This window comes from Nilaparvata lugens, chromosome 7 (assembly GCF_014356525.2).
Source record: "Nilaparvata lugens isolate BPH chromosome 7, ASM1435652v1, whole genome shotgun sequence".
Lineage (NCBI taxonomy): Eukaryota > Metazoa > Arthropoda > Insecta > Hemiptera > Delphacidae > Nilaparvata > Nilaparvata lugens.
In genome coordinates this window covers 17,029,009-17,050,790 of record NC_052510.1, presented here as the reverse complement: position 1 = coordinate 17,050,790, position 21,782 = coordinate 17,029,009, and the positions used below count along the sequence as shown (strand labels likewise).

The 21,782-nt window shown below is 33.2% G+C and overlaps 2 protein-coding genes across 2 annotated transcripts; one reads left to right on the top strand and one right to left on the bottom strand.

The window, feature by feature from the left end:
* The first annotated feature begins 5,616 nt into the window (after positions 1 to 5,616).
* LOC111051834 (probable cytochrome P450 4p3) lies at positions 5,617 to 9,731 on the top strand. The gene is made up of 4 exons (XM_039431862.1): positions 5,617 to 5,746; positions 7,233 to 7,336; positions 8,786 to 8,919; positions 9,545 to 9,731. Exons 1-4 carry the CDS (start codon positions 5,617 to 5,619, stop codon positions 9,729 to 9,731), a joined length of 555 nt encoding a protein of 184 aa, XP_039287796.1.
* An 875-nt stretch (positions 9,732 to 10,606) lies between these two features.
* LOC120348862 (proteasome assembly chaperone 1-like) lies at positions 10,607 to 17,384 on the bottom strand. Its single transcript, XM_039432202.1, has 5 exons — positions 16,967 to 17,384; positions 15,584 to 15,669; positions 13,806 to 14,005; positions 12,687 to 12,879; positions 10,607 to 10,963 (listed from the first exon to the last, which is right to left on the bottom strand). Exons 1-5 carry the CDS (start codon positions 17,071 to 17,073, stop codon positions 10,749 to 10,751), a joined length of 801 nt encoding a protein of 266 aa, XP_039288136.1. The 5' UTR covers positions 17,074 to 17,384; the 3' UTR covers positions 10,607 to 10,748.
* Positions 17,385 to 21,782: the final 4,398 nt, after the last annotated feature.

Genomic DNA, 21,782 nt, shown 5'->3' with positions numbered 1-21,782 from the left:
ACCTTTTTAATAGTAATTTAGTAATCAATCATTAAATATGTAAATCAATTAAATTAGGTGTTCAAATTATTTTGTTTAAATTAGTTGATGAGACACAAAAATGTAGCAAAGATTGACAAAAGAATTTATAGTATCCACTATTAGAAAAAAAAATTTCTGACAGAATCAGCACCCTAGGTACAACACCTATAAAACGTTACCTGCTATAAAAAGTGATACCTACATCCTTCAAATAAAAAATGACTTATTTTCACTTTTGAAAGGTGCAATTGCTGGAGTTGCAAACCAATGTGAACGCATTTATCAAATTAAATCTTTGAAAAAATCGATAAATGATAATAAATATCATTTATTAAATTTACAGACATATACCAATGACACAGTATATTATATTCTGTTGTATCCTCAGGTAGTATTGTGATAAATATACTGTACTCATGAATTCGTTAACTATAACACTTTATTTAAATCTTTTGTAACAGCTAGCGTATGTATACAATTTGATGAAAATTATAAGAATATTCAGGAAATATCGTGAAAATGAAGATTTTATTCATTTCCACTTGCAGTATGAATTAAATGACGATTCAAAGTTTTTAATCAGAAACGTTATAATTTACTTTAAAAATAAGTTCTATCGGCAGGGACGTCTTCACGGTTGTCAACCGCCCATGCCGAAAGCTTGCTCAAGTGAGGAAAGTGAATTAATAATCGCAATTTGTAATGAAATAAACCATTTTTATGTTGCTTATATTTTATTAAACAATAATTTTTATATGCTGCATCTAGGCAGAAGAGTGCTTGAGGTCTTTCATTTCTAATCGGTTTTGGATTGTGTAAAATGTGTCGATATATAACAGTAGAGTATCTGGTTCATTCTTTAAAATCTATAAGGACTAGCTGGCTAGCTTCCCAAAGTTTCATGCCGTACTGTAAGTAGTTTTCAAGTCTATATGAAAACAAAGAAACACATACAGAAATTCATTATATATAGATAATATAAAATACTAGCTGGCCTGGCGAACTTCGTAGTTCGTACCGCCAAAAAGTCAATGTATCTCATGTCATACTTGACTTTATTTGATGAATCAAGAAATTTATCTGACAATTAAAATTTTTATCTAGATCTCAATACGGACTTCCTATGTGCTCAGTCATGTGTAGCATTTATTATCCTGAAACCATATTATTCTCAATCAATTGGTAGTAATATCTATCAATAAAGTGTTGAGTTAAAGAAAAATAGATAGTTCAAATCAGTGTTTCAAATATGAATAAAATGCGTTCATAGTTGTTGATTGTCAATCATGGTCCAGGAAATATGCGATATAAGATGAATCACACAGAATTCAATATTCTTTCCATCTTCCATTTTAGGATGAATATCAGCTAAGCTAAATTCGAAAAATTGTAAATTATTCTGTCATTCTTCAGTAATTAATGAATGGGATATGAACAACTCTCTTTCATACTTACTCACTTACTACGGTGGCCACTCGTACCCCAGTCGTTACTTATCCTCATCAACTAAGCCTCTCCAGAAGTTTCGGTCACCCGCGTGCTCCTCTTTTAGGCCCATCCTCCTCTTATCTTTCCGGACCTGGTCCCACCATCTAGTTTTTGGCCTTCCAGCTGGTCTCCTTCCTATAGGATTATTCCTCAGTACACTGTTTGTCAGAGCGCTTTCTTCCATCCTCAGAATGTGTCCCGTCCACCGTAACTTTCTGCTTTTAATCTCACCCACTATGTCTGCTTCATTGAATATTTGGCGTATTTCATAGTTGTGCTTGATTCTCCAGAATCCGTTCTCTAGATTTGGCCCAAAAATTTTTGGAAGAATCTTGCTTTCAAAAACAATGGTCTTTTTTCTTCTTTTTTATTCAGTACCCATATTTCTGAAGTATATAGTAGTACTGGTCTTATGATGGTTTTGTATAAAAAATCCTTCAGACTAAAAGTTTGTTATCTTGTCTCACGATTAGTCATTAATGTTCAAGTTTTATTAAAGAGAAGTTCAATTTAAACAGAATAATTTTTCATTTAGTTTTTAGCATTGTCAGTTCTTTACTTTGGAATGTAAAGCCGTAAAGCACATTGAAATGTAAAGAACTGACAATGCTAAAAATTAAATAAAAAATTATACTGTTTAAATTGAACTTCTCTTTAATAAAACTTGAACATTAATGACCAGTCGTAAAACAAGATAACAACTCTCTTTCATGAGGTCAATAATTTTTTTCTCAATATTTTCCAGTTTCTCAATGATAGGGGTCTGATAATTATTATTTGTATGAGTTGAGTCTTCTAAAGGGCCCCATACACTAGAGAACTTGGATCGACGAACTTATTGGTTCCCCGAACCAAGTTCGTGAAGGATTTGTCCCACACACTGTAGTGGGCAGAGCGAACAATGTATTCGGTGTCTTTCGGGGTCTAGAGCTGAGTGTTTCAAAGTTTGCAGCTGCTGTGTTAGTTTTGGATGAGTGTGGAGTGTTCAAGAAGAAGCGAAAGAGAAGAAGTGAGTGGTCGAAAGGATGGTTGCGGGAGAGAAAGGAGTGGTCACATTTGAAACGTTTACACCATCTTAAAAAAAACGTCTTATTTGAGTGAGAGTGAATTTTCTACTTGTTAGATCTTGTAAACCTCTAATAATTAAGAGAGATACACTACTTAGAACAGCTGTATCACCTGAACACCGCCTCGTAGCTACACTTCACTACATATCTACTGGAAGGATTTGAATTTTACATAATGTAATATCCGACGAACCGAACTAAGTCACGAATTTGGTTCGCGGTTCGCCGATCCAAGTTCGCAAGTGTATGGGGCCCTAACCATTATCTACAGCTGGTACCAATCAACTACACACTTCAACTCCAAACTATTATATTAGGCATGGGTGACCTGCTTATTACAACTAGTAACTTTAGATGCTAAATCATATCACAACATGATCTTGAATCATGATCATCTTTCCGTTCTTCTAGCCGCTTGGCCGACTAGAAAAAATTCTCTGTAAAATGGATTAATAAATTATTATTATTATTAGCCCCCCTATTAAAAGTTCTGGACAGAAACCCAATATTCACACAACATATTCCCAAAGTTTCATGCCGTTCTGTCAAATAGTTTTTCAAGTCTATAAGGAACAAACAAACATACAGACGACATTAATTTTTATATATAAGTTATAGAAGATAAATCACTAATATATACACAGAGAGGAATGTTTCAACATGATTAGGCTACTTGGGCTAATAATCTAAAGTAATTAGTTATTTCTTTTTTGTTCAAAGTATGGTAGTGCGCTTTTATCAAAATAATATTTTTGCAATAGTATTCTTTCTAGTTCTTACAAAATAGACTTTACTCCAATGTTGATATAAAACTAATGAGAGTTTTATAATTTGCTCCTATTTCAGAGATGACAAAAAAAGTAAACGAAATAATATCAGCTCATGGAAGTATCTTAAGATTTTGGATGGGACCATCTCTTTGGATCATTGTGTCAGAGCCAATTACTTGGAAGTAAGTCACATTAAATTATAATTCTCATTAATAATAATAATTAGACTACTTTAATACCTATATCTATCAAGACTATTGAGCTATCTATTAAAATTGAAACTTTTGAGATTCCATAACATATATTTCACCATATAATTCTTTTAACTTCAATTATATCTCTTCATTAGTTGTACATCAACTGAAGCTGATAAAAAAATATTGGAAATTTATATTATATCTGTAACTATAATCACTTTTTTAGCACTACAGCCCAATATGAGCTTTGGCCGCCTCTACTACAGCTCTCCACGCATCTCGGTCCTCTGTTAATTGTCTCCATCCTTTATATCCCATTTTTGGAGATCGTCTCTCACTTCAACTTCCCACCTTATTCTCGCCTTCCTCTCTTTCTTCTCGAATGTAGCCTCTCCTTAAATATTATTTTAGGCATTCTGCTCTCGTTCATTCTACAGATATGTCCAAACCACCTAAGCATTTTTAAATTTTACAATATTTCGGCCTTTTATCAATGCAATACTAAATTAGTTCTTCTCCTCCACTCCTCTCCTTATTTAACTGGACCATAGATCTTTCTTAGGATTTTCCTTTCAAAAACACCAAGATGGTTTTTGTCTTTTTTTGTTAACGTCCAAGATTCACAGCCGTACGTTACAACAGGTCGAATTAGGCTTTCATATATTTCAAGTTTTGCGTTTCTAAATATGAGCCTGTTCTTCAAAAGTTTAATGTTACTGAAGTATGCTCTATTTCCAGCAAATACTCTTTGCTTTATGCTGTAACTCATCTTGTTTTCGTTATTCTGTTCAACCCCCAAGTATAGTTGAAGTTCCTAACACCTTGAAAGATTTTATGACCAATTCTGAGGTTTTGAGGAACTCTTCTTGTTTGACTCCTTGATATTCCATATACCTCGTTTTACTTTCATTGACCATCAAGCCAATCTTTTCCGCCTCTCTCTCTCTCTCTCTCTCTCTCTCTCTCTCTCTCTAGCAACAAATACGTTTCCTGCAGGACATCTTTCTTTCTTGCAAATGATACATCGTCCGCATATGCACCTGATCCATTCGGTGGAAAATATTTCCCCTGTCTATTCCTTCAATAGCTATGCAATGCAATATTGAATAGGATTGCAGATTCATCGCCTTGTTTGACACCTGTGTTAAATTCAAAAGCGCCGCTCTTTCTATGACCAATTTTGACCATTGCTGCAGTCTTACTCATTGTCATTTTTGCTAGACTAACTATAATCACTGCAATAAGAACTTTTGTCCAAACTTAGAAGAAGTTAACGGCCTCAATGGTCTACAAAATTCAGCTGAAAAACAGACAAATAATTAATTCAATTCTAATGTGAAGTATTTGAATAGGTTTTATTAATTTGGGCGTATATGAAATTTATTATTCTTCCTGCTCGTATGTTATTATTGGGGAAATAATCGGTGAAGGCCTATAAAGCGAAGAGCTTTATCAATTTGTTAAATAACTTATACGTAACAAGAAAGCATTGCATGCCGCCATTGTATATTTTTGTATGGCTAACAAATGATTTTGTTACAGGCAATTATGACAAGCGAATTTGCAATTAACAAGAGTGAAAATTATCAATTCTTCAGATTTCAGGCTGACGGGATTTTTATCGCTTCAGGTTCGTCAACTTGGCATACCGCTATAATTTTAAAAATATAATCCTCAATGACTTTACTAGGCTAAATAACGTTGACTTTAAGCTGAATACCCAGATTTATTTTCTCATTAGAAATATCAACTTATTATTGAGCCCTGTTATGAGAATTTACAAAGAATTTCTCCTCTCACCTTTTTGTAAGGAGGATCTCATACACGAGAACTGCACCCATTAAACATGAATATTTGAGATCAATATTTTCTGTGAGTTCAAATTGATAGCATACCGTACTTCAATCTATCAGATAGAAATTAGTTTGTACTAGTATTTATATTCTTTACCTATTTATAACCCATTGAATATCTCACCAATTTTTGTGATCAAGAATAGATATCTTCTTTCTCTCAGGACAAAACTGGAGGAGATTACGGAAAATTGTGTTACCATCTTTTCATCAACGACTGATGAGAAACTACTTCAATGTTTTCAAGAAAGAGAGCCGATTGTTCACTAGTCTATTGGAGAAGGAGGTGGATAAGGGAACTTTCGATATGCACGATTACGTATCGAAATTTACAATGGATATTCTGTGTGGTCAGTATATAATTGACGGTTGAATTATTAGTTGTAACATAGATTCAGGAGAGAAAGGCTACACTTAAGAGGGAAGTGACACAGTAATACCCTTCCTTCATTGACTGAGAAAAATAACAACTATTTAACTTATTGTCGCAGAGATTAAGATAATATCCGTGTACGGTCCTCCCATTAGCACAGTGTAGCCTATGCTTGAGGACAGTAGTTCTGCTAACAGCAAAAGGAGCATCGAAATCACTTCCTGGTGGTTTAGAACCCACCTAAAATAGTAGATCCACTCAGCTCTCACCATATCATCCCTATTGATTTCCTATCAAGCCCTAGGCACAAGCTTATCCTAAAAAAGATACTAGGAGTTTTTATTCTGAAAATAAACTATCGGTAATGGAAGACTGGGACATTTTTCTGCTTGGAAAAATTGACTAAAAATCACGTATCAAATTGATTTCATACTTTTATTTCACAGGTACCTTGATGGGATTAGAAAGTAGAGAGCAAACTGATGGAAATATGGAGTTCGCCAAGAATGTTCAGTTGTGAGTTGGATCGATATTTTTCTCAATAGTCACCCACTACTCTATCTCATTTTTGCACTTCTAATGTCATGGAGAGTCATGAAATGCATTAGGCATTTCAATCAGATTGGGAAGATTGAAAAATATTATTGAGAGGAAGTTACAATATGAAAACACAAACAATCATGTCAAATTATTGTCATTGGAAAAAGAATATATAGTTTTCAACATATTATAATCTTTTGCTCCACAGATCAACGATGATAATAAAGAAAGACATTACAAATTCCACCTTGGCTTCGACTTCATCTACAAGATGACTGATGGTGCGAAGAAGGAGGCTCAATACAATACAAATCTTCACAATTATGTTATTAAAGTAAGTTTCGAGATTAGGGTACAACATTGATTCAAAAGCCGTAATAATTATAAAACGTGATCAAATGAAGATGAAATTGAAATTTTATGGTGAATAGTGGCTAAAACCAAATGAATAGTGAGGTTTAATTCAAAGTCGGCATTACTTAAAGAATGAAATCAGTGCTTCCCAATTCCTATCCAACAGTTGAAAGTAAATCTCACTATAAAATTAAAACTATAAAAACATAATTGACAAACAGAAAGAACATGCCAATAAAATAATAATAATAACTCTGTAAAATAAATTTTTTTTATGAGACCTGTATAAATATTAGGCATTTTTTTTTATGGTGCAGAGTTTTTCATATTCATAATTCATGAAGTTTCCCTTGTGTTTGCTTTTCAGATAATCAATCAACGTAAGAGACTCATGAATGAATTGAAAGACAAAAGGCTGATGATAATTATTATGATGGTATGTGATATTCTTTCATCAAATTCTTATAAAAACAAAATTATATTGAATACATAGGTAGTAGACGTACCAGTAAATAAAAAATATTTTCTGTTAATTTCAAGATTCTTATTGTTAATGTTTTGTTTCACAGATGACTATCTAGGAAGACCATCTTATCTAGATGTGATGCTGAATCAGTATGAAGGATTATCTGATAAGGAGATTGCAATCAAAATCACTGACATGTTCATTGCAGTAAGTCCGAAAGCATGATATAACCCGTTTTCAAACAATTCTGAGAATAATTTCAAAATATTGTTTCGTCTATCTCACTGTATCTAAAAAATAACATTTGGAAACTTGATGCCGCCATTTTCATCATGCGAATATGAGAATTTCTTGACCAATCACTGATCTAATAGAATAAATCTATTCAACATATTTTCTAATGAATAACTTCCACAAATAATAGTCTTCGTGTGGAATTCATCATATTCCAGTAAAATCAATAGATCAGCTTTATAAGTTTTATGACAAGCTGTATCAAAACTAAAACAGGTAGTCTACTCAGTTTGCATTATAAGGCTGTGCAAAGGCTAAAAATAAACTTTACTCGTGATATTTTTCAAAGTTTTTCGATTGGATATCATCAAGCTATCAAATGAAAAAGTTTTCTCAGGAAAACATTTTTTTCGATCATTACTTTTTGAGATATGATCGCTCAAAGTTTACATTTTTGGGACAGAACATCTCAAATTCAGTACGATATAAATCCATGAGATTTAGAGCATGGATTCTTCATGGTATTGTTAATCTAGTAAAACAAAAATTTTCTGAAAATATCAATTTTTGGAAAAGTGTTATTCAATTTACCAAAAATAACTCTACTAAAAGTTATTTTGGTAATTTTTAGTAAATTGAATAACTTATCTTAAAAATTTATATTTTCAGAATTTTTTTGTTTTACTAGATCAACAATACCATGAAGAATCTATCCTCTAAATCTCATTTATTTATCTCTTACCGAATTTGAAATGTTCTGTCCCAAAAATTTAAACTTTAGGCGCTCATATCTCAAAAATTAATGATCGGAAAAAATGTTTTCCTGAGAAAACTTTTTCATTTTGATAGCTTGATGATATACAAATCAAAAAACTTTGAAAAATATCACGAGTAAAAAGTTCATTTTCAGCCTTTGCAGAGCCTTAATAAATACGGTAGTATAACATTATACGGCACTACTGCCGTTCAGATGTCATAATATATAGTGGAGAATTCAAGTGAATTTCAATAAGATTTTAAAAATGAGTAGGACTATCAGATTTTTGGATTGAGCATTCGAAAAATTGAAATTACATTAGCATTCTTCATGATTAGAATACTTTTATGGATTTTTCAATTGATGATTGTTTTCGATAGGTGCGTAAAGACATATGCACCACGAACACGTGCATTTCGCTTACCTTCACCTGATGCTGTGCTTATTATATCTGTATGTTATTATACGGTTTCTATACAAATACAGATATAATAAGCTAAACATAAGCTGATGAAAACCGAAATGCGAACGTTCGTGGTGCATACTGTAAGCTCCTTATACCGCGTAAGCAGTAATATGAAATGATATGTTTTATTGACTTGAGGGCTCTGACACGACTGCAGTAGCCATCAATTACTCCTTCTTATTAATGGGCATGTATCCAGAAGTACAAGAAAAGTCTACAGAGAAGTGATCGTGTCATGGAGTATGGAGACTTTGAAATTGAGAGACTATCAAGACTGCACTACATGGAAATGGTCATCAAGAAGTTCTGCGGTTATATACAGCACCATGTGTGGTACGGAAGCTTGAGAAAGAATTGAAGATTGGTGAGTGAAAATTATGTTCCTAATTAATCGCAATCTAAAATCGATTCAATTGATATATAATATAATCGAAGGGAAAGCTATCGTTCCATTGAATAAATCAAACCATATAAAATGTATGTGAATATTTAATATAAGATACAATGGTTGATTCATCAATCTTGCGCAATTAAGTACAAAGACTGGCAATCAAGATCGATTCAATGGAACTTGTGTATTGAAAAAGAACCTACGTCTTTCTTAAATGTTCCAACACAAAATTTTAATTACTAATAAATTCGAGTTTGGTTATGCACTCTGGTATCTGATACCTAGTTGAAGGTGCCACTATGCGGCAAATATAAAATATATCCACTATGTGGATAGATTGGAATTCTTGTAAAATTGAAAATAGTATACTTTTTCAAGTGTTTAGTTTATTCGCCATGAGATTTGTGAGCAAGAAAATGTTATTCCTACTACAGTATAATAAGCCGTATGTGTTAATAAGCATGCAGTTCATACCTCATCTTGTTAAATACTGGATACTATGAAGTTTCTGCTTCATAGCATTAATTCTTAGGGGTATAATTATTGGATTGTTCTCCTTTTCTATAGGTTCGACAGTGTTTCCAGCAGGAACAGAGCTCTGTTGAGTCTCTATGCAGTTCACAGGAATCCTAAATACTGGTCAAATCCTCTCGAGTTCCACCCAGATCACTTCCTACCAGAAAATGTGTCAGCCAGACCAAAATACAGCTACATACCTTTCAACATGGGACCTAGGAATTGTCCTGGTGAATGAGTCATTGATTTTTTTGGATTATGATTCCCATTAAAGTTTGAGGCACATGCATTAGTGTGGAAACATGGTGGAGTGGCGAAGGTATGTAGCTTTAAGATTATTAAGCGTGTTGAAAAAAATAATGCATGTAATTATTATATGAAACGAAGATCCAAAGTTAAATGCTGTGAAATTTTAATAATAGCTTAATTAAAATAACTATTTAATAATTAATTTTATATAATAATAATTATTATTTATCGATTAGCATTTGAATAAAAACTGCTCTACTTTGTGCGCCACCATCTAAATACATATTCACTGTTCAACCATGTTCCCACCCTTGGTAATAATGATGTATTAACCTACGATTGATTAAACATACTTAATTTCACCTATTTTGAGCTATATGGCACGCTACACTATAACTTCCCAAAGTGCAGGCATCTTGGACTGCTTTTCCTATATTAAATTACTTAAAGAAATTTTTCATGAGAAATTTTATCATATTCACAACAAAAAGCATGAATTATTACCCCGAATAAAAATGAAGTAAAAACCGGCGTGAAGGGATGAAAGGGGTGAAAAGGGATGAAGGGATGAGAAATTGCATTTATTCAATTGGTATTGTTGGTATACAACATTCAATTTGGATCATCGTTCAATAATAATAATAATAATTATTTATTTATTAGCATTTGAATAAATGCAATTTCTCATCAATTTCCATCTGTAGACTGGCTGGCCGCCATCGTATAACCCTGTTGTCAATATTTTCAGTAGCATAAGTCTTCGAGGTGGTTTACAGCATTTAATTTGGATTTTCGTTTGATAATAATTACCAATGAAATCGTACAAATAACACTAATTCAGGATGACTAATCCAAACACATTCAGTTCTTACTAGAATATCTATAATTCATAATATATAAAAATAGTGATAACAAGTTTGTACAATTAGAACTAATTTACAGAACGTCCACCTCCTAGCCAACTAGGAATGGAAAAGCAAATAATTAAGATGAAAGATGATTCTGCTCACAAATACATATTGGAGTTTTCGAAAACATGGTTGTAGAGAGGTATGCTGGTCAGGTCGGTTTTGGAGTTTTCGATGTGTTGGTACCACTGGAACGCCTGCAGGTGCTTCCTTAGGGGAGCCACGTCTATGGTGTTGATGAGAGGCAGAGAATTGGCGTAGTAGTACACACTAAGCACACACGGCTGCTCGTGGATTTGGCGCCACGTCATCACTGCAAACAAAATATATCTATTTATCCAGTTAAACAAACAAAATATATATTTATTTATTCAATTATTTATCCATATTTCATACTTTTTATTTAGTGATATTGGGCGATGAACTGGAATTTGAAATTACTCAGCTCTCTTACAATCATACTTGAAAGTTGATGTGGCTTGACCAAGCCACATGAAGTGTTCTTGTTTCCTAAGAAAGGAATTAATATGAATAGAAAGTAATACAATTAAATTTTTTTATTCGTTGAAAAATCGTATAGTCGACTCTAATTGTGGCTTGACCAAGCCACATGAAGTGTTTTTGTTTCCTAAGAAAGGAATTAATATAAACAGAAAGTAATACAATTCAATTTGTTTTTTTGTTGAAAAATCGTATAGTCGACTCTTAAACCTTCGTGATTTTTCCAACAGAATTCCCAGGTTCTATTTTCTATTTTATCATTTCTTAATCACTGTAGTTTGGCTTTGGTTTGTTCTATTTTAGACTACAGTACAGTAAATGAAATCGCTTTCAATAGTGTTGTGAATGTTAAAAGTATCTCATTCATCATTAATAGTTAGCATACAATGTAACAATCAGCACCTACTTGAAGCAACTTTTTTAAAAACTCTTGATTGTTTCATTGAATTGCTAAGGAAGGTCTACAGCATCGATAATATTTCCTTCCTATTATTGCATTATAACGGGCAAGACACATTAAGCGTTTTTGCACGAGTCGGCAGGACAGAAAGCTCTCCGATTGGCTGATTGGGTTGGCGTCGGGAATCAGCCAACCGGGAAGCTTCCTGTCCTACCGACTCGTCCGCCTCCAGTGCAAAAACGCCTGTAAAACACTTCATGTGGCTTGTCCCTTATACTGCAATAATATGAAGGAAATTATCATATGTTGATATTGAATATTATACTATAAAAGTATAAAAAATTGAATATTACAAGGATGTTTTTGATTTTCCATGGATGTCGAGAATTTTGGGTACTTTTTTCATTCCAAGAACATTTTTATTGTAATTATATTGTATGTCATTTTATCTATTCTCTCCAATGTGTGACAAATTGAATATGTCTTCTAACATTAATAAAATATTAATCTGGAAGTACAATAACTCACTTATCAGAGTTGATTCATAATATTATTACTTATTCGTTTTTCAATTTGAAAATATAGTGCCTAGCGTATTATAGTCATTTTTTTAATATTCAACGGTACATTGCTATCTAGTCTAGGGACTAATGAGCAACTTTTTTCTGTCCTGTAATACTAATAAATACATAAATACTTCATACAAGAGAATCCTCCATAGGGTCTCCTATTCAAATTCTAATATTATTAGTACACTGCTTATGACTGTACTACGCAGGTGGGTTTCACTCATTTCCACTGCTCTGCTTTTCACTGGACACAAGACACTTGAATCAGCACTAGACCAGTTCAAATGGCTTCTTCCTTTTCAGCCTCCTCACCAATCCTTCTTAAAGTCATTTAAAAAATGTATTTCACCAGCAAGATTTTTTCTTTGAGACGATTCAATAGATGATAGATGAATCAATAGATTTTAGTTGTAAAAAGTCATTTCGTCTTGAGCTTGAATAACTAATGAATCAAAGTAGTACAATTAGATTTTGAATTACTCTTTGGTTCCTTGCGTACATAACAATAATCAAGTTGGTTTTTCAATAGTACTATCTCGATAAAAATATTGGTTCCATCTACTTACTAGCAGCAGGAAAGCCAGACACCGCATTTGGAACCTCCAACTGTTTGCAAGGAATGTTTTCTGTGTACGACTTGGTTTTCAGAACTCTGACGAACGCATTTTCTTCAAGCTCTTTGTTTGAAGTTATAAACTCAGCAACAGGTTTCGAGGCAAGCACAGCTGCATCTTTGGATTTGTCGAGCCATGGAGCTACCTGCAAGATCAAGACAATCGTAAATAATGTGATCAGTTCACTGTAGAAGTTATAGAACAATAATTATATTTATTCAAGTTACATGAAAAATATTATAGAATAGATTTTCACCTTCAAAAAAGACTATAAATTATTTATTTTTACTTGTGATAATTTCATATAAATGACAATAATTAAAAACTTCAACAAAAAATAATTTGCATATCAAGTGAGGTATATTCAATTTGTAGTATATCACCAATTATATGGAGTTATTTGATCGTCTTTTATTGACACTTTAATAGATCACGATAACGAGTTGGAGAGACAATGATTTCTATTTTTGATTTATAAAGACAACAAACTATCCATCAAGTGCCTCAAATTAACAATTAAAGAAAAAATGAATAAAAAAAGGAATATAATTAAATTTCATTACTAGATGAATCCAAAGTAGAATTAAAAAGGAATAAAGCAGGCCCTATTTGAAAAAATACAAAATGGAGAATAAAATTAGACATTGGATGGAGTTTTGATAAGAATTTAATTTGTGAATATTGGAGGATTGAATCTATATTATTCAATCTAATAGTTTAATTTATAAACGTATTATACAAACTAAGAGAAATATTCAAGGAACTGAATGTACTAAATAAATAGTCCAGAAAAATTTGATACAATCAATTTGATTTGAAGAGCTGAATGTTGGTGCATAGGTTCGCAGTGTTGATGAAGCAGTTACTAAATTCCCAGAGTTCCAAAAACAAATGAAAAATTCAGAACAGTTTTATACCACAAAATACCCTAGAATCTGAATCCAAATAGCCGATTGTGTTACTCACAAAATGATACCCTAGAATCGATTATTGAGTAGTATTGACATGTCAAGTTGTTATTTGGATATTTTTGACATACTTCTTCTTCAGAGTAGAATTGGAATCACTTACCATCAGGAGTAAATCATTAGCATATTCGAGTGGAATATTTCTTTTACAAGCAAGAAGCAGCACATCGTTTTTGATTTTAAATAAACTGGCGACTGGCGTTTGAGGTCGTTTGATTTGCTCATCTGACGATTTTTCATCGACTTCTTCTATTTCGGTTATCAGCTCCGGTTCACCACTCATGAGAAATGCACGTGAATAATCTGCGAAAATATCAACGAACTCATAATTATCTGTAAACCAAACATATTAGCCTATTGTATCGGGTGTGAATATAGGAAGCAAGTTCATTAAAACCAAAGTTTACTTGACACACAATGAATCTGAATTCAAGGCTGGACTTGAGAATGAGCGGCACAGAGTGGAAACCAGGACATACGTAATTCGAATATTGGAAGAATATAAGAAAAACAAGTTTCAAAGATATCAACCGGGTATTGAACTCACGCTACAATAGGCTTTTTCCAGCATATAAACAGTTTAGGCACTTGAACTTAGGAAGAATAATGGAAAATGCGCCTTCTCAACTGAGATTAGCCCAACCAAACCACTCTACAATCTACTATAAGGGATGCACAGCAACATCGGATTCGGCGGAATACTTGGACCACTGCCGACACATCTTTATCAAGCTGAGAATACTCACGGTATACAATCAATATATCTTGCTCTCCCTGTTGCACGCCAGGGATAATTTTCACTTGCTCACAAGAAGAGAAGACAGACATTCCTACTAGGCCAGTGGAAAAACGAGAATAGACATCCCTTTCTGCAGGCTGAGTAAGAAGAAGGATTGCTTTCCAACACTAGCCCTGAGGGCTTATTTACAACGCCTTACCTGACAGTGTGAAGAACTTGGTCGACAGGAGCTTCAGAGCAAAAATCAAGAACTGATTAATAGAGTCTCCATTCTTCTCAGTGGAGGAATACTTTGAGGCCATTAGAAACATCAGCTGAACGTCAAGTGATAAATGAGATGCCTATAGACAGGCATGGCCATCTTGATAAAGTTAAAAGATTACTATTTTTAAATGTTTTAGATTTTTAACTAAGTTTACAAACGTAAATAAGAGTGTATATTATTGACATATCAGGTCCACTTTCTGACACTGCCAGATATCTGGTTATGACCAAGGAGAGACGTATGAAGTAAGTTCTCAAGTGAGAGGAGATATGCATTCTGTGTAACCAACTAGCTCTATTCAACTACCAACGCTCTTTTTGGATGCCATACGTTTAAGCATCGCAGAATGACGGTATTGGCTGAATAACTCCAAGAGGGTCGGGAGAAAAACTACAAGAATCAAATGTGTATTGACTTGGCCAACAAATTAGATGAACTTTTCTCGTACTTCTCCAATTATTTAAAATATAGACAATTTGTGAATGATTTAGAGTGATTTAAATTCTCAAGGGACGGTTTTAAACATTAAAAATGAACAAACTTTCTGGATTATTGAGCATGTTATTTTTCAATTTCAATTGGCAGTGATATACTTTTTACTTTTCAAGTTCACAATAATTTACATTGACTCTGTAATTAATACAACTTACTAATAGTATACCAACCTCTTTTTATGTTTCAAGTGAAAAAACACAAATACATATTCTATTCTTCTATAAATCTTAATTATTTTTTAATATAATATTATGAATTATAACATGCATAATCTTGCAACACTGGACAATGCAGTTTGACAATCATTATTTTATAAACCTTCAATATTATCTCCAAAAATACAAAACTAAATACCCACTTACTACAAATAACTATTACTTACCAGAGCAAAACTGATCAGTTGCAAATATCATGAGAGAGTATGAGTTTTCCACTTGTGGCTTTTCTTCTTTGAATTTGTAGACAGGCCTGCGAAGAAGACAAATTTTATATTGAGTAACCACAAAATAAGTAGGTTATTTTTGTTAAGTTATCTGCACTGCTGGATTAATAAAATGATGCCAGAACGTTTTTTTAAATGTAGAAAAATAATTAGCAAAATATTTAATCTGAATTGTAAAAATTCATTTTTTTTCAATACTTGAAAAATATATTTTAGGCTTATCTTTTATTGATGAATAAAATATGATAAATCGTTTTAAATGTAAATGAACAGTTTAATTTTTATGACATCAGATTTACCGGTATCACACTTCTTCTTTAGAAGATAGTGGCAAGAAGGAGCTAGAAGCTAAAACAATATTTCTTGAGAATACCATGTTATACCATAGTGGAATTTATATAGAAAAATAAATTCAGACATCGGAGGACATGATCGATTTTACATTCTAAAAGTTAAGACGATTCCCCGATTCATGGACAACGGCGAAGAAACCAGAGGAAGAAGAAGGCAGAGAATCGGCAAGCGGTTGTTCTCCTATCTTTCTCCATTGTCATAATAACGTGGACCTATAGAGGCCCTATACATTAAAAAACTAACCTTAGCAAAATCAAGCATGAAATTTTCATACCGGTACGGTAATGAAAAGTCATGAACAAAGTTTTATTTATTCTATTCTTTATTTATTCTTTTTTAAAATGAAGCACAGACCGTGGGAGAAAAACTAAGAATACCTTGTACTATTTCTCTCCCAAATTTAGGCAACATTAAAGTCCGAAATGAGGTTATGTCTTCTTAATCTAATATTGATAGACTATTTAGTATAATAATTTTACAAAGTTTAAAACTTTGAAAAGTTTGATGTCTGCCACATCTAATTAAATAGCTCATAATAAAAATATAGCCTTTATTTATTATAAAATTTGAGGCCCAAGGCCAAGACGTAATGATAAATCCGGCATTGGATACTTGAATGTAGGTCCAAAAGAGATATTATAACATATTGCTTTTGTAAAGGTATAATAAAACTGATCCGACAGGTATTATTTTATAGACAAAAACAATGCTAGATAACAATAATTTCAACAAAGGCTACCGAAGTTTCGATATGTTTCTCAGAAGTAAAGTAGGCCTAGCCTACGTTATAAAGACAACTAAATCAATTGAGCTTATAAATAAAAATTGAATAAATATTCTATTTTAGAATAGAATATATGGATGGACTAATATTAATATTAATTTAGTATAACAAAAACATAAATAATGCTAACTCATTGAAGCCGGTTAAGTAAATAAACATAACCTCAAAAACAATATTTTATTTACCCTCTGGGTTCACTGATATCTCCTTCATCATCGTCGTCTATATCTTCAGCTCCATTCCAAAATGCTCTTGATACAGGAGCCATAACTTCTCCAAAAAATGTTGCCATGATTTATTTTAATTTTAAAATATGATCTTACTACGCAGTAACTTATAAACAAACAGCAGCAACAAAGAACAAGAAAGTAAAATTTCACAAAGCCTTCCCAATCGTTACATTTTATCGATTCTTTGTTACGACAACCATTTATACGAATCATTTCAATAATGATCAGAATTGTCAATCAATATTTGGATTTCCTATTTATAATACTAAAATTGTGTTGTTAAACCTAAATTATTAAATTACTGAAATTATTCGAATTAACAATCGAAAGCTTGATCAAGTGATCATGAAAAAAATTCTAGCGCTCCTGGTGAGAAACAAAGTAATTTTTGGTGATTCAATTTCAATTTGGCATCAGGCAGCCCACAGCCACAGCGTGGCCACAGCCAGTTTTTTAATTTTTACTCTTTGATCGGTAACACCCAGCACCCCCGTAGAAGTTTTACTGCTATATTATAATTATATATTACTTAAAGAAATATGCATCTCGTCAATTTATTGTCTTCATGGAAAATGGACCAGTTTAAGAACTGGTCCCATTTTTTAAATTCTCAAATTCAAATATTCTTTATTCCATACAAAATACAGATTACATTGTAATACAGAGCATGTTTTACTGGAATACCCCTACAAGACTATTTGTCTGGGTGTAGGGGGTGGGTTCCTGTTACAGTAGGTAGCTAATAGTCTATTCATAATATTATATAGGTAATAGAATGTCCGACTTTGTTAACAAGAAGAAGGTAAGTATACGATAGTTTGTATTATAATTATGAAATTAAATTACCTATTACATTGTTCATTGACGAAATTTCATAAACAGAAAAAGATTGATAAGAGTAACATAATACAGATTCGAGAATTGAAATATGAATAAATTCTTGAGATTGCATGAGTGTAATATATTTTGTATTTACTTATTGTAAAAAATAATGATAGCTTCTCATATAAAAAATTACCGAGGAACAGAAACCAGCCGATTCCCTAGTGACCAGCATTAAAAAGAATATAGTACCGTATGAAGATATGTAAATCTATAAACGATTAAATAAAGTATGTGGTAAATATAAAGAGAGAAAGGTAAGTTATAAAAATTTATAAGCTCTCAAAAATTAAAATCTATGTATGTATAAGAAAAGCTATAAATTTAATAGAGAGATGATCTTAGTGCCAATAAACAGACTGAAGCAGGCTTTCCGACGACTCCCAGCCCAGACGGTATAGCCACCCCTCCACCTTACGCTTGAATGCAGCCACACTGCATTCATCCATATCAGTTCTTATCTCAGCGGGCAAATTATGATAGACCATTTGAGCCAAATAAAAAGGTGTCCTCAGCTCCACTCCATGAACCTTCTGCGGCGTCGCAAAACCGAAGTTAGCTCTATACCGTGTAGGATAGGTATGTAAAATATCTGGTAAAATTTTAAGTTTATTAGTTTTTAGGTAGATCAATAAAGATTTTATGTACAATTGCCTTACATTTAAAACTGTAAATTCTGTAAAAAGTTGTGCTGTTGGATATCGGCATTCCTTATTTAAAACAGTTTTGATAATATTTGTCTCTGCGACACCGCAAGCTGTTCAAGGAGGGTAGCAGGAAGGCCTCCCCAAACCAGTATGTCATACTGTATAAGAGACTGGACGTATGCGTAATAGACTGTCTTACACTGCTTCTTAGTCAAAACTTGACTTAACTGGGAAAAAGCATACAGTAGCCTTCTAAGTCGCTGCTTCACCAACTGGATGTGCGGACTCCAACTTAAGGTGTTATCAATTGTTATCCCAAGGTACTTATATTGATTAACTCTTTCTAAGTTTTCACAGTTGCAGGAAATTGAAGTAGAGTCCCCACAAGAGTGGAGTTTCAGGTCTTTGTGTCCTGGATCTTGCTGATTACGGGTTACTATAGGCATTTACTTGGTCTTGCTGATATTGACAGTCAAAGAGTTGTGGTCGAACCAGGCCTTAATTCTAGACAACTCAGCTGTAGCGTTCCTGTATGCGTCGTCCCATAATTTACCAGTTGAGACCACAGCCGTATCATCAGCAAATAAAAAAAGTTTACTTTTGATGCTCAGCAGTGGTCGATTATTAACATATAACAGGAAGAGAATATAGGCCCAAGAGTACTCCCCTGAACAACCCCGTAATCAACTTGCTCCAGGCCACTCATACTATCATTGATCTGAACATATTGGACTCTGTCTTTCAGGTAGCTCCTGAACCACTGTAAAGCTGGTTGTATGATACCCATCATCTCCAGTTTTGTCAAGAGCTTCTCCCTGTCGACTGAATCAAATGCTTTTGCTAGGTCAAGATAGGTAAATTACTTTGTTCCTTGTTTTTATATTATCTGCAATATATTTAAATAAATCAAATAATGCATCAGAAGAATTTTTTGATTTCAGAAAACCGTATTGTGAGGTGGATATAGACAATAGGGTAGTGAAATGGGACGATAATTGGTGTAATTATTTTTTGTACCTGATTTATAAATTGGAATTACTTTTGAAATTTTCAGAATGTCTGGAAATTCACTTGCCTGGAAGCTCAAGTTTACCAAATGTTGAATAGGGTGTAGGAGGATGTGAACGTTTTCTTTGATTACCCTAGCAGGTATACTATCGTGGCCTGGGGCGCTATTACCTCTCATGCTATCGATTACGTTCTTAAGCTCATCTTGTGTAACAGGCTGGAATTCAAATAGGGACTCGACAGCATGATCGGAATCATTTATTTCTGGCTCACCCGTAGGAGTTAGCGAGTCGGCCAAGCTCTTCCCAACTGAGGCGAAAACTTATTGAAATTGATGCTAACATCAGTAGCATTCTGTTGAGTCCGCCCATCCTGCGCGAAAACATCGACCGGAAATGCTAGCTTTTTATTAGGTCTACCAGAAACTTCATTTTCAGTTGACCAAAACTTCTTAGGATTGTTTGAGACTACGTCTAATTTGTTTTTATAATAATTGAATTTAGCTTGTTTGATCAGGGAGTGTAATCTATTTCGGTACGGTATTGTAAAAATTCATTTTTCAGGCTAGCATTGAAAGGTTGTTTGTTCAATCTCTTTTTTAATTTGTCCCTATGTCTGATTGATTGGATTAAGCCTATGCTAATTCAAGGTTTCAACTTATTATTTCTTGCATTTACATGAATTCTTCTAGTATTCACTTTTATTGTATTCTGAAGAGTTTCTATAGAAAGGAGTGTTGCAACACTCACATCAGATTCATCACAGATGGAGTCCCAATTCTGTAATGAGAGAGCATTTTGAATTCCTGTCCAATCTACCTTTGAGAAATACTCATTTTTATTTGTGGTTTTTACATCCTTATTTGATAGAATACTCAAACATATGGCATAATGGTCGGACACAGCAGTTTGGAGAATAGCAGCTGAGACATTAAATGATAGTGGCAATTTAACAAAAAAATTGTCTATGCAAGTATTGCTGGCCGGCCTTGTCACCTTGTCTATACATGCTGTTAGTCCTGCTTCATTCAACACGTCAATGAATTTTTCCTCTATGTAACTGGGACAACGTTCATGATATTGCAGTTTAGATCTCCAGCAAGTATTTGCATTACCCCATTCCTTGATTCTTTGAGATAATTATCTAGAGCATTCAAGAAAAGAGGTAAGCTGGAGTTGGGACTTCGATACACCGCAAGGACTTCACAGAGTGTTCCCTCCCAGTCAAAGTTTATCGATAGACAGGTGGCCAGACCGCCCAGCTGAAACTCTCTGCAAGTTACTGAGAGATCACAGTCGATGTTTACGACCACACCATCGCACTGGTTGAGGCTATTGTAAGACCTGAGGAGCGTATACCCCGGGATTTCCAAGAGGTCACTCTCGTCATTTAGCCATGCCTCAGTCAATATTATGCAACTAAAACGATGTTTGAGGCTCTGTAGAATAATTGTAAACTCATCTATATTTCTTCTATAACTTCTAATGTTTTGGTGGATCACTGAGAAACCGGCATAGTCTCCGTTTTCAGAAAAACTAAATGTAGAATAGTTTAAAGAAAAATCATTAATATCTGCATACTCCGTGCATTCAATTGAAGACGCATCAATTGGCGCCATAAAATCGCTCATTACTCTTATCTCGTATAAATACATAAGAAGCAAGCCGAGCCGCCTGGTGCTCTCAGAATCTATACGAGAGACAAGGCATGCTATTTTGTTAAAGAAAACTTAAGATATAACATTGAACACAATCGTAATAACTATACGTACACACCTGTATCAATTCAGAATCAATACCGTAATATATTATAAGCATAGAGACTCAATAAGTATTTATACATTATTATTAAGCCTAGTAGTAGTAAAGTAATAACCCATTTATAGCTAGTCAATCACTCATCATTAACCTCTCCGACTCATAAATACAGACTAGCTTATAGGCTATTATAATTATTATAGTTGAATGTTAATAGGAGGAATGTCAACTACAATGCTAATAGTTGAATGTTAAAAAGGAGCGTAATAGATAATAAATAAAATGAATGAAATAAATAAATATTATTTTAAAGACCGTTAGTGATAATTATATATTGGAATAAAATGCGTTTTTTTAATAATTTAAAAAAAATGAAGAATAAATATTTTTCTTTTAATAAAAGTGTGAAATAATTGCATCTAAAAAACTTAGGATGGCGGGAGTAAGAAAATATTATTGGATTGAGAGAATAATGAA